The sequence below is a fragment of the Podarcis filfolensis genome (assembly GCF_964270895.1).
Source record: "Podarcis filfolensis genome assembly, chromosome: 10".
Classification (NCBI taxonomy): domain Eukaryota; kingdom Metazoa; phylum Chordata; class Lepidosauria; order Squamata; family Lacertidae; genus Podarcis; species Podarcis filfolensis.
In genome coordinates this window covers 48,382,713-48,394,869 of record NC_139612.1, presented here as the reverse complement: position 1 = coordinate 48,394,869, position 12,157 = coordinate 48,382,713, and the positions used below count along the sequence as shown (strand labels likewise).

General features: G+C 41.2%; 1 protein-coding gene across 7 annotated transcripts in view; it reads right to left on the bottom strand.

Annotated features, from left to right (window-relative positions):
* The window catches only part of MYH9 (myosin heavy chain 9), an 84,209-nt gene that overhangs the window by 30,471 nt on the left and 41,581 nt on the right, over positions 1-12,157 (bottom strand). For all 7 annotated transcript variants that reach the window (XM_083574008.1, XM_083574006.1, XM_083574005.1 and 4 more), the window contains 6 exons: positions 8,231-8,258; positions 7,696-7,789; positions 3,211-3,303; positions 2,364-2,427; positions 1,302-1,400; positions 392-535 (listed from right to left, as the gene is read on the bottom strand). In XM_083574008.1, the coding sequence (XP_083430134.1) occupies positions 392-535; positions 1,302-1,400; positions 2,364-2,427; positions 3,211-3,303; positions 7,696-7,789; positions 8,231-8,258 (522 nt within the window). The remainder of the gene's footprint in view (positions 1-391; positions 536-1,301; positions 1,401-2,363; positions 2,428-3,210; positions 3,304-7,695; positions 7,790-8,230; positions 8,259-12,157) is intronic.

Here is a 12,157-nt window from a genome sequence, read left to right as displayed (position 1 = left end):
CAAAGCAGTAGAAGCAGCTGTTTTAACCAAGCTTGCAAATAAGGTGGAAAGAAAGCTGGGCAGCTTGAAATGTAGGCTGGCAAGCTACTTGCTCGTGTGTGTGTGTGTGTGTGTGTGTGTGTGTGAGAGAGAGAGAGAGAGAGAGAGAGAGAGAGAGAGAGAGAGAGAGAAAGAAAATGTCCTTTTGAAACTTCTCTTTGCAGAAAGAGGGTACTTGCCAAAATTAACCTGAATTCAGGGAAAGGCCACTATCTAACATCCCCAGATAGGCACATGCAGATCACTAATTTAACAACTCAAAGTATCCAGGTGCTTGGGTATTTCACTATTATTTAGCAATCTTCACCACAACCCACTTGCACATCTAAAGCCCTTTTTAGAAGCTTCATACCAATCTGCTCTTCATCTGGAATGCCCATGATCCTCATTGCCTCCATCGTCTCTTGAAACATGTCCTTGTCCTGCTGACCCGGGATTGTAACATGCCCATTAGAAAGGAAGCGGTATTTGTTGTAGGGCTCCAACAGCAAGTCATCTAAAGAGGCAATAAAGTTTAAACATTAGTGCATAACTTCAGGGTAAACATTCAGGGCAAGTAGCAAGGTTTATATGACATGTCTGACAACTCCAATATACAACTACTCAGTATTAAGGATGCCTTATTAGGCCTCCTATATTAAACCCTAGGCTAAGTATTCTTGCATTCCAGCAATTGCTAGATCTTCAACATTAAGCAGAAGCTTAATGTTGTTTCCATCTGAAAAGGTCACGTGAATCTTTTCCCCCCCATTCCTTATCTAGAGATCTAAACACTGCCCTGCCGATAGTTATGCAACAGTAGTAAACAGGTAAGAACTATCCCGCACCCACAAAAAATGGTTAGTTGGGTTAACTTCAATCAAATGGTGTCTAACTTCAGTAACCCATTTGGTACAACACTTACGGAAAGTAGCAGAACCAGCTTACTTACAAAAACAGTGACTCCCTGTTGCCTATATTCTCACCCGTAAATCATGTGAAGGGCAATTACTTGCTGCAAGTTCAGTAAATTCTTTTGCAGTATTCTAAGAGTGCTGTTAACACTCCTAACTTGATGTTTCTCATGTCCTTAATTAACTCAGTACAGCCTTCAGATAAGGAAATGTTGACATTGGTTGAGACTGACAAAGCTAGATCAGTCTTGGGGGAACAAAGACTATACAAGAGGAAAGGGTTAAAAAAAGACAGAATGCCTGTGCAAAGCACTTCTAAAGAGACTACCAGTAAACTAGGAGTCTATAATTTAAGCACCAAGTACTCACTCTTCAGGTGTTCCCCTGCCCCGGTCAGCAAGTAATAGAAGATGTGGAATGTTCGTTCTTCTTTGGCCTGACGTATTGCTCTCGATTTCTCCAACAGATCTTTGGTAAGTTAAGGGAGAAAAAACAACTACCCATGTCTACATAAATTATATGTATACAGATTCTCAGGTAGCTTGGCATCTTTCTCAGACCCAAACTGGGCAAGTTGTTTTTGCAAAAAGCTCTCACATTCAGGAATTAAGCCTCTATACTTTGAATGCTCGACTTCTGTTCATATTACCTTCTCCTTCTGTCACCATACTACTATTAAAGAAAAAGATACATAAAAGACTTTTCAAAAACAAAGTACAGTGGTTACCTCAGGTTACATACGCTTCAGGTTACACACTCCACTAAGCCAGAAATAGTGCTTCAGGTTAAGAACTTTGCTTCAGGATAAGAACAGAAATTGGGCTCCGGCAGCGCGGTGGCAGCAGGAGGCCCCATTAGCTAAAGTGGTGCTTCAGGTTAAGAACAGTTTCAGGTTAAGTACGGACCTCCGGAACGAATTAAGTACTTAACCCGAGGTACCACTGTAACCCAGTCTGCATGAACTTTAAATGTGCAGGAGTTTGGCAGAACAGAATAAAGGGTTTTGGGGGGAGGATGTAAAGAGTTGTTATTTTGGACTCAATGAGGTATGTTTAAAAGGCAGCTCAGGTATTACTCTGCCAGATTGAGGCTTCTGCCCTAGCGTGGCTCTCAGCAGCTGAGCCCATAGTGCATGTGAGTTAACACAAATGTTCACAAATGGTGTATTATGTTGAACTGGATCACAAGTACTTCAGGAAGAGATCTTATTTTAAATGTAGCTAGAAGATCACTTCTCATGCACACTTCAGTCGAAGGTTGTCAAGCTCTTCTGAAAATATTATCGTCTTCATAAAAAGCAAGTTGCTTCTTCAAAGTACAACTTCAAAACACTATCCGCCCACACCTTTTCTTAAGCCAAGATGCCTGTGTGCTCTCCTCCTCCCCCCACTTTAGTTGTTATTTGGATTTCCCTATCTGTGGGAAGGATACAGGTCTCAATATTGGCTCCTACAATGTAGCCATTTACATCAAAGTTGATTCTGATGAACTTTCCCTGAAAGAAGAAAGAAAACAAGAACTCTTAGCCGACTACACATATTGTAAATGTGGGATATACAGCTGCTTTTCTAGATTTCTATATAAAACTCAGGCTCATTCTACAGAACAGCCAAGGAACTTGAACGGGATACTCTTACAAGCATTAAGTGATTCATAAATTAGATGGATCTCAGTAGAGGACCAGGACCTAGGACATCTGCCGCCTCAGATGCCACTTGTGGTGAAGGCAGGGAAAATATAATTTTAAATAGGCCACTTTGGCTTCTATTCATTTCCAGGTGCTACATGGCACAGAGTATTCCATGTCTAATACCACACCATTATAGCTTCAGTTTCCTTTTAAAATAAGTGTTTCAAATCATTCTTAAAAAGGATATTTCACACAGTAAACAGCTAAGTATATTTGATTTTTTTTGTTTATGATTACTTTTATTGTTTATAACTACTTCATTATGTTTATGTAGTTATGTAATTTTTTATATATGTTGCAAGCTGCCTTGAGCATGGTTTTAACTTTGGAAAGGCAGCATACAAATAAAATGTTTGCTATTGCTAACTATATCAGAGGCAATCAGGGTTTAGGATGACTCACGCATACAGTATTAATATGAGTTTGTGGATAATCTACTTGCCCCAAATACCCTTCAAATGCGGACAAGGTGAAGTTTGCATTCAGAACTACATCCAAGGCCAAACAGCTAAAACCACATTCAACTATATCCTTCCCCTGCCCCCCAAACTTCAAATGCATAATTCAAGTAAGGAGGCAGATACTCACAAATCTTGAAGAGTTGTCATTCTTAACTGTTTTGGCATTTCCAAAGGCCTCCAAGATGGGGTTGGCCTGCAGCAGCTGCCTCTCAAGCTCCCCCTGGAGTCCGGAAATCAGACATGAAAATTACTTTCAAGCCATTCATTTAGAAGGTGATATATTTTGTCAACTCCTGGCTCCAAACTCTTATTTCCATAAGTAGCACTGTATAGATGTGTTGGGAGATGTATGCCTTAAGAAATACACTTCCTTAAGGGTAAACTAATCGCATCAAAAGAAAAATCTCTCCATCCAGTAAACTCAGAGAAACAAAACCTGCTGCCTTCAAGGTTTATATCATGGGTAGGCAAACTAAGGCTCGGGGAGCCGGATCCGGCCCAATCGCCTTCTAAATCCTGCCCGCAGATGGTCTGGGAATCAGCATGTTTTTACATGAGTAGAATGTGTGCTTTTATTTAAAATGCATCTCTGGGTTATTTGTGGGGCATAGGAATTCATTCTTGCTTTGTTTTTCAAAATATAGTCCGGCCCCCCACAAGGTCTGAGGGACAGTGCACCGGCCCCCTGCTGAAAAAGTTTGCTGACCCCTGGGTTTATATGAATACATAGATGCTGAAAAACTGTTCCATTTTTGCTGACCTAAGATCACACTGCATCAACTTGTCCTCCTATTCCAGCTTTCCATGTTTCTGAACTTGCTTTCCACTGGACTTTAGTACCTCCCATAGCTCAGATTCACAACTCTTCGGTTTCCATATAGCACCAAATCTGCTGCTGGTGCTACAACAGTTGCAGTGTAAACTTGACAGTTTTGCTCACTCAGCAGAATGCAGGGCTAAGAAAGGGGCCTTTACTCAACTGTTGCTTTGGGTTTCCTGTAAGTGATCCAACTTCACATACACTTAGAAGAGCTCTGAACTCTGCTGTCCGTTGTGCAGCTTGGTACCACAACAACAACAGCAGCAGCAACAACATTTATTCATGGTGACAGTGGGCTGTTGGGCCATGGGAATAGATTCTGGCTAAGACAGCTGCTATCCATCACAGACCACCCCATCAGCTGTGCAGAAGGAAGCAAAGCCTCCGATGAGTGCCGAAAAGTTTATTTTGCCAGCAATGTAGAATTTCCTCTATTGTCACATATGTATGTGTGCTAGGAAGGCCTCTGCCCCCCCCCCCCCCGCAATTCTCCCGTTTGATCCTGCAGTGGAGTCCTAATCCTTTGTTTGTTACTGCAATCTGTTGCTATGGAAATGAGTGATGTCACAGACCGAAACACTACAACTTCAGCACAGGGTCAAGATCTGAAGAAAAGCTATGTTTAAAGGAAGCAGCAGCAGCTTAAATATTCCAATGCAGGACTCCAGGGCTAAAAATGTAACTATAAGGAGCAATGGTTGCTTTGAGCGTTTTTCTGCAGTCAACAGTAATTCATTGCACCTTTTTCACTAGAAAAATGGGGGGGGGGGAATTAAGAAGAGACACAAATGGGTTGGAGCCAGCCACAGAAGGAAGGGGGAGGCTGTTTTAGAGACCCAAAGAAGCACAAGCTATTGTAGCTCCCCATATAAACTTAACCAGTGAAGAATTTAGAGAAGGAATTGGCTACCTAGCTGACAGTAAGATTATGAAAACCTAGAGCTACCAAATGCATTTGAAACAAGACGTTGCAATGCATACTCATCCCCAAATAGGAGTGCTGTTTCTTTTTCCCCCAACTATGACTACTGGGCATGCTCAGTCCTCAATGGGTTGTTTGGGGGATTGTCCTCATAGGGCTGCGGGCGTTGCTTAAGACTTCTTCAAATATGAGACTCCCTCAATCCAATACCACTTTCTTGTTTCTCAGCAGTCCCATTTTAGCTTAATTTCTGCCAGCACTCACCACCACCAATTCTTAGTAGAGGGAATGACTGTGATCAAGTAATATACAATGTCCTTTTTCTGAAATATCTGATTCATGAGTTAGGGTCTATTCAGATACTATTTCCCACCAAGAAGAGATCAGGAACATGACTTAAGGTATCATTGCAGAGTACCACAGAACCAAGGAAATCCCATACCCTATGCAATTTCTTCATTTGATCACACAGTGAGGGACATATGAGCCCAAAGTCTGTTTCTGGACACAATCCCCGGAGTGAAATAATGTCCTAACAGGTCCTCAATATGGGTTGCTAATATTTATTTTTCTTCAGTTGCAGCCTGAACTTTTTCATTCTTTTGTGTGTGTCGCATAGCCAATTTAATCATGCATGTCACTATAGCCACAGATTCTGTTCCATTTGGTCACAGTGTGGGCGTGAGCCTTTCATCATTTCAGAAAAACTTGCATAAAGAGTATCTTCACAATTTTCCCACACAGCAGCTCCAAATACTTCCTCCAGGAAAGAATCCAGGAACAGTATCACCCTTGGGAGTCTTCAGATATTTGATGTCTGGTCCGGAAAAGGCTTTTAAAGATTTCCACCCCTCTACTCATGACTAAAGCCAGCTGAAGCAGATCTCAGAAGGGATTCAGAATGAGAAGAGACAGTTTGAACTAATTGTCCCACCTTGGAACTAACTAGCCGGTCTGCTGAAACAGCAGATCATGCCAACCTCCTCCTCCAGCAATGCTGCTGCTGAGAAACTTCAGAAAATACCAGATGCTGTGGACAGCTTTGCTTGAAAGCACTGGCGGTGCTAAGAATTTCAGTTGCATAGTGAAAAGTTTGCCCAAGTTGTGGTTTTAAAACTGCAATCTAAATCCTATTAATACATAAAGCCGGGTGCATGTCATATCCAGCCATTCTTTAACATAACTTTCCTGATCAACAGGCCTGTCTCCTGACCCTGGAAACTATCACAAATATTGATTCTAAGCATGTCGGGGGGGGAATCAAAACTCTCCTAAATAAGCCATTAATAATTGTTAATTCCTACTCAAAAGCATGGGTGGAAAGATTGATTGTGATAGTTAGATTTAAACATCAACACACACAACATAAAAAAGTTCTATGTCTGCTTCAGGCTTCTAAAAGCAATACAGTACTTTGACTAATCTTAAAAAAAACCCCAAAAGGACTTCAAGTTAAAGCTGGGGGAAGGGCTCCAAAATTGTTACACTGGGGGCTGATTGATTGCCACCTTATATCCTAGGTTTTGACAGCACTGGGACAGAATATACATGCTTTCAGATCCCTAAATCCTAACACAGAAATGTTTTTTGTGCCTGTTCTAAGTATTCTCACTGACAGTCTATTGGAGCAGCTGTCATCTCTCAAAAGGTTTGGCATACAGAAGACTATATCTTGGTTTGCTTCCAAAAGCCACTCATTAGAATGTGCGCACACGCACACACACCATGCAGAGATATTTTGAGAGCTAACCCTATGGACACACAGCATGCCAGTACATTAAAGAATCAAAACCCAAGATTTTATGTAGCAACAGGGAATACACTTGGCATCTGGGTTTCATTATAATGTTTACAAGATAACTAGCATTTCCTCATGTGTTTAACTCGGGCAAAGAGCTCTGAGCTGGAACATCCAGCCTGTGCCGGGGCTGTTTCTTCATGACCTTTCCCAGCATCCTGCACCACAGCAAGTACGCCGGATGGGTTGCGGAGAGTGGAGAAAGTCAGCTGCTCTGTCTAGCCCGAATACCATGGATACCAGATACCCTCTTTGGAACAGCACAGAGTATCTGTGTCACTGCGCAGAATGCCTCTCGGTGCACATGGGAAATTCTATTCAGACAGACCTAAAGTGAGAATTACTAATAGGTTTTGACTATACGTGAGAAAGTGTCATGAGGTAAACTGTAGTCTCCCATTCGGGACGTCTCGGGAGGAAGAAAGCTGTGTGATTCAAACTGTGAACTGACAGCGGCAAAAGGTGACATTGGTGGGAGTGAAAAGCTGCTATAAGTCACACAGTAGAGCAACACACACATTCCTGGTGCAGATCGTGCAGTAAACGTGCAGCTCACCTATGAAGTCCCAACTGATGAGTTCGGACATAATCCATCAAGAGAAGGGAGGAAAAATAAATGAGACAATATTTCATAGATACCCTCCTTAGCACAAAAGACACACACTGTCAGAGTGTTTTTGGTTATTACCTATAATAGTAAAGAAGGCTCTAGTGATGGAACACTTTCTTCATTGCAAATGAAAGGGGGGCAGCCACAACTCCAGGAGAAGAGGTGGTCAAGTAGTTTTAAATTGACGCTACAATAAGGAGGCAGATGGTACCTCCCTGCCAGTAGGTGAATGCCCTGCCACATACAGCGGCCATTTAGACACAATTCAACATCTACTGCCACTTCACTGAAGTCAGTGAACACAAGTCAGGAGCACAATATTAGCCAGTCTCACATAAAATTCGGGACCATTCACATTACTACAAAGCATCAATCAGTACTAAATTATCTCCCATAAAGAGGTCAGCTTGTGTTTGCAGTTGAAATAGCAGAGCAAATTCCTATTAGAATACAGAAACTTACTTGATCCTTCTTGCTCTTGTGTGATGAAGCAACATGAGCCAGATACTGAATGACCTTCTTGGTGTTTTCTGTCTTACCAGCTCCAGATTCACCTCTGCAAAAGACAAAGCATTATCGGGATATATTTGCAAACATTTACCTCTCTTTAAAAACTTTCTAAAATATTGTTTTCAGGAGCCTAGTGCACACATTTCCCTAAATCTCTTGCTAGCCTGTATATGGTGAACAAGGTTACCACAATACCTACCAGGTTGCTTTCTTAACTACCAGTTCTCCAAGCATTTACACTTGATATGCTTCCACTAGGGGGGCCTATAACATCTTCTCCTGGTCTTTACCTGCCCTTATCTTTGTCTAGTGAGACTTGGTAAACATGTGAAAAATTATGCACACACCTGCCTTTCAAAGTATTAGTTAGACCCGGAGAGATTAAAGTTTCACAGTAAAACCACTCCTGTGAGTCAACTACATTTTTAAAAGCTGCTTAAACTGCCAAGAACTATATCAGCAATGGGGAAATTATGCAAATACTTACGTGCAAAGAATGGCCTGATCCTCTCGATCTGAAATTAAGAAGCAAACAAAAGACGATCAGATTCAGGCCAAGGTCACCTTTATTCCATCTCACTGCCTCTTAAGCAAAGTTGCATAGTCTCAGGCCTCTTGGCAAATCTCTTCAACATAGCCTGCACCTCTGTTGTTGTATTTTCTTGCACATACACCCCCAGCAGATTCAACACAATGCAATGGAGGGGTGGGGTCTTAAAGGGTAGCCTCAATGCCTATTGACTGGGATATGACTGGGATTACTGATAAACAAATTAATAAATCCTGCCTATTTTCACAGCCACCATGTTATCTACAGAATTCCTGCTCTTGGTGTGGTATGCGCAGAAAAAAATTCCAAATAGTTGGGAGAACCATATCACTTGTTTTATACTCTCCTACATGTATAACTAAAATTCCTTTTTGTGTCAGGTAAGATTAGAAGGTGACATAACTTAACCAAGCGTGCAAGCCAGAGTTCTTTGCTGATACAGAGCCATATCCAATAGCATTTTTTTTACCTGCTTTTTTTACCACTGCTGCAGGAACCAAAGAAACTGAAGAGCTGGGATTCAGGGTTAGTAATTCAGCTACTCATATAGTGCATTTTATATGGTGCTTAGCTACATACAGAGGGTGGTCTCCAACTAAGTCATATTCTGAGTAGACCCACTGAAATAAACTGACTTGGTACTGAAGTTTATTGATTTCAGTGTGTCTGCTCAGAGCATGACTTAGTCAGAGATCACCCAAATTAATTAATAACCAGTTAGATTACTCCACTAGCATACATGTGCCTTGCAAGGTAAGTAACAAGTTTTCGGACTCTCTACCAGTTCATAAGAGCATACAGTTGAAGGATTCTCAACAGTTAATGGGCTCTGCATGACTGGGCATTGATTCATTTGCACATAGCCCCAGGAGGTGTATTCAGTAACACAGACAACTGGGTGGTTCTGTATCATGCAGGCAATTCCAGGAAGGCAGTTGTTTCTCTGAATAATGATGACACTTTTTAAAAGAAGCTACAGGTGCTTAAAGTACACTGTCTCTGTATCCAAACACCAATTCATGCCTCATTACTATAGGGGGAAGCCAAATGGAGAACGCCTGCAGTAGCCCTATGCATCTTGAGTCATAACCAGCCGTCCTTTTGCCTACAGTAGGAGCCATTCTACTTCCATTCCAGCCTGCAGGAAGAAACTTAACTCAGCAGCTGACCAATTAGCCTGAAATTCCTTGTGGGAAAAGTAGTGCCTTCATCCCTATAGAATTTGATGCATTAGCAGGCAAACTAGTCAGAAAAATCCCCCAAGTGTGGCAGCAATCCCCCCTCCCCCTCTATTGTCAGCTGCAGGTTGGTTAGTCACCTCCTCCTTAAGCTTTAAAGAATGTACCTGCACAAGTACAGGCAAGTCACATGGCAAGTATGCAGACACTACCATAAAAGGAAATAGGCCCCTTTGGAGGGGGGGGGGCGAGGAGAAGGAGAGAATTTTCCCAGCCTAGTAGAGCAGTCATCACTGGGATAGCTGGAATTCTTCTGCCTGAGAAGTGAGAAGTGCCGCATGGTATCCTACTTCCTGTTGCTCAACTATTAGAACAAACAGACTTCCCTCCCCCAAAACAGTAAGCTAACGCACATACACAGAAAGAGCTGCACAATTGCACAATGATACAGCAGCTATGTTATGTTTTAGAGTATTATATTTTCCGTTCAATCTGGGCTCTATTATGCTCATGAGATTATCCTACAGATTAAATGTGTTTGTATTGTCAGATAAATATTTTACATTATTTTATGTAAACTGCTTAGAAATTTTTCTTTCTTGATCATTATTATGTGATCTGTAAGTTTCGATAAATAAAATAAATACAACAGAGGCACCCATTTCAAAACTGACTGTCCAGCAGGATATTGGGCTGCTCCTTCTGGTGAGTGTGCAAGTGCTCAAATAGCCTAGATTTGTTTTGCTGGGGGAGAGGGGTGAGAAAGGAAGAAGGAAAATAAATGTAACCAAATGCTCATTTATAAGATAATTAAAGAAGGAGTCTACATCTGCTTTACAGGCCCAGATATGTATCTTTTGACTATGCTTTTAATAAGTAACGCATTAGTCTATAGCACTGGCTCTGTATTTCAGAGCAGTTATTCAATGAGCAGCTGTCTTATGAGCTGTACAAATTCTGTTCAATATTTATTATCAAGCCTGGTCTTTAACACTTAAGAAGCACTACAGATTTTAAAGAGGCAAAATTATTTATTCCAGAGAGATGGGCTGTTACAGCAACGCACAAGTTTGTAGACTAACAGGATTATTGTGGTACAATCTCTCATTGACTAGAGTCCATCTTATGAGATGCATGGATTGGAAGCATTTGATGCAAACTGCTTCATCATGCAAATTTAAATATAGTTTTATGTATCTGTGGAATCCTTGTAGCTGGAAAAAAATAGAAGAGTTCTGTAGCAGAAGTGTCAAAATAATAGTAGTTATTACATGCTTCCCAAGTACATGCATTTGAGGTGTTCTAATTGCCCAAGAGGAGATTATATTTTGAACTCTGGGTAGGGTGGGGATAAGAAGAGAAAATGTTAACATGCTGCTTAGTGCTTCACAACTCAGTTACAGAATATCCTAACAGGCCTTTATCACCCACTTCCTCTGCATGAGCAACTCTGAGTTGAGTCTGTTTAACTCCATAAAAGGAGAACATAGCACTCACACTATGGTGACATCATCTCTCCAGCCAAGAGGAAGCAGAGCTAAAAAGGCAAAAGGTTTGATCCCTGCTTATAGCTGATTCATTAGCACAGGCAGTTTGACTATTGCTAAAGAGCAAAGCCTACCTCGTAAATACAGAAAAAGATAATTTCCCCCATCTCTATGGTTTATCGTCAGAAATATTTAGGCATCACAGCTAAGACCTGTAACTGCATTTAAGGCACTGTAATTAACAGTAGTAGTAGTACCCCGCCCATCTGACTGGATGGATATAGAACATGAATTATCATACATCTCATCAGCTATCTTGCCTCCTTTGTTTTTACAGTGCTCTTTTTGTAACACATTTTCCATCTCAACACTGGAAAGAGCCTCAGGGGATACATCACTTGTCTTTTACAATTTTTGAAATGAGGTGGAGGGGTGGGGGAGGACTCCTGGCACACATTATTTCCTCCTTACCATCTCCTTCCGCTGGATGATACAGTAGGGAACAGAGCACCAAGAGGTTAAGAAGTTGGTCAATGTTCTGAGTACTACTCTGACTTGTCTGAACTAAAAGACTAATAAAAGGTTTTGGAGAAGTTTAGAATCCAAAAGTGGTTACAGAAACCTTGTTTCAATTAAAATTCAACAGTTCGGCAATTAACTTTTATTGGGACCAAATATGTCACAAAATCATGGGAACAAGCTTTTGAATTTTCTACAACACTTCAAGGGGCAGGTAGGAGAAAGATGGGAGAATTGGCTTGATGTTATAGTCAAAAGGTCAGCATCTAGATTCAGACTTGATTGGCTTCATCTTTGCTAGGTACTAGGATATACTTAGGATTCTGGGACAAAACAATACTGGCTGACCCCCAGTTAGGGAAACAAAGTCCAGTAGTTACCCCAACCTTTCTGCATCTTTAAGCAAACAATACAGGTTCTTTCACTTTTTAAATCTTACTCAACTCATTGCATGAGATTTCAAGAGGCAATATTTTGAGTGCATGTACTTCTAGAATAAAATACGCAAACTTGCATCTGTTCTTGTCAGATGGACCTCACCATTAACAGATGAAATGTCTTCATCACACCTCCCACTATGTTAACTGGAGACAATTAGAACATGACCAAAGCAGAATTTTAAGAGAAACTAATTTCATTTCCCACTAAATGAATTTACAGCAAGAAGCAGTTTCACATAC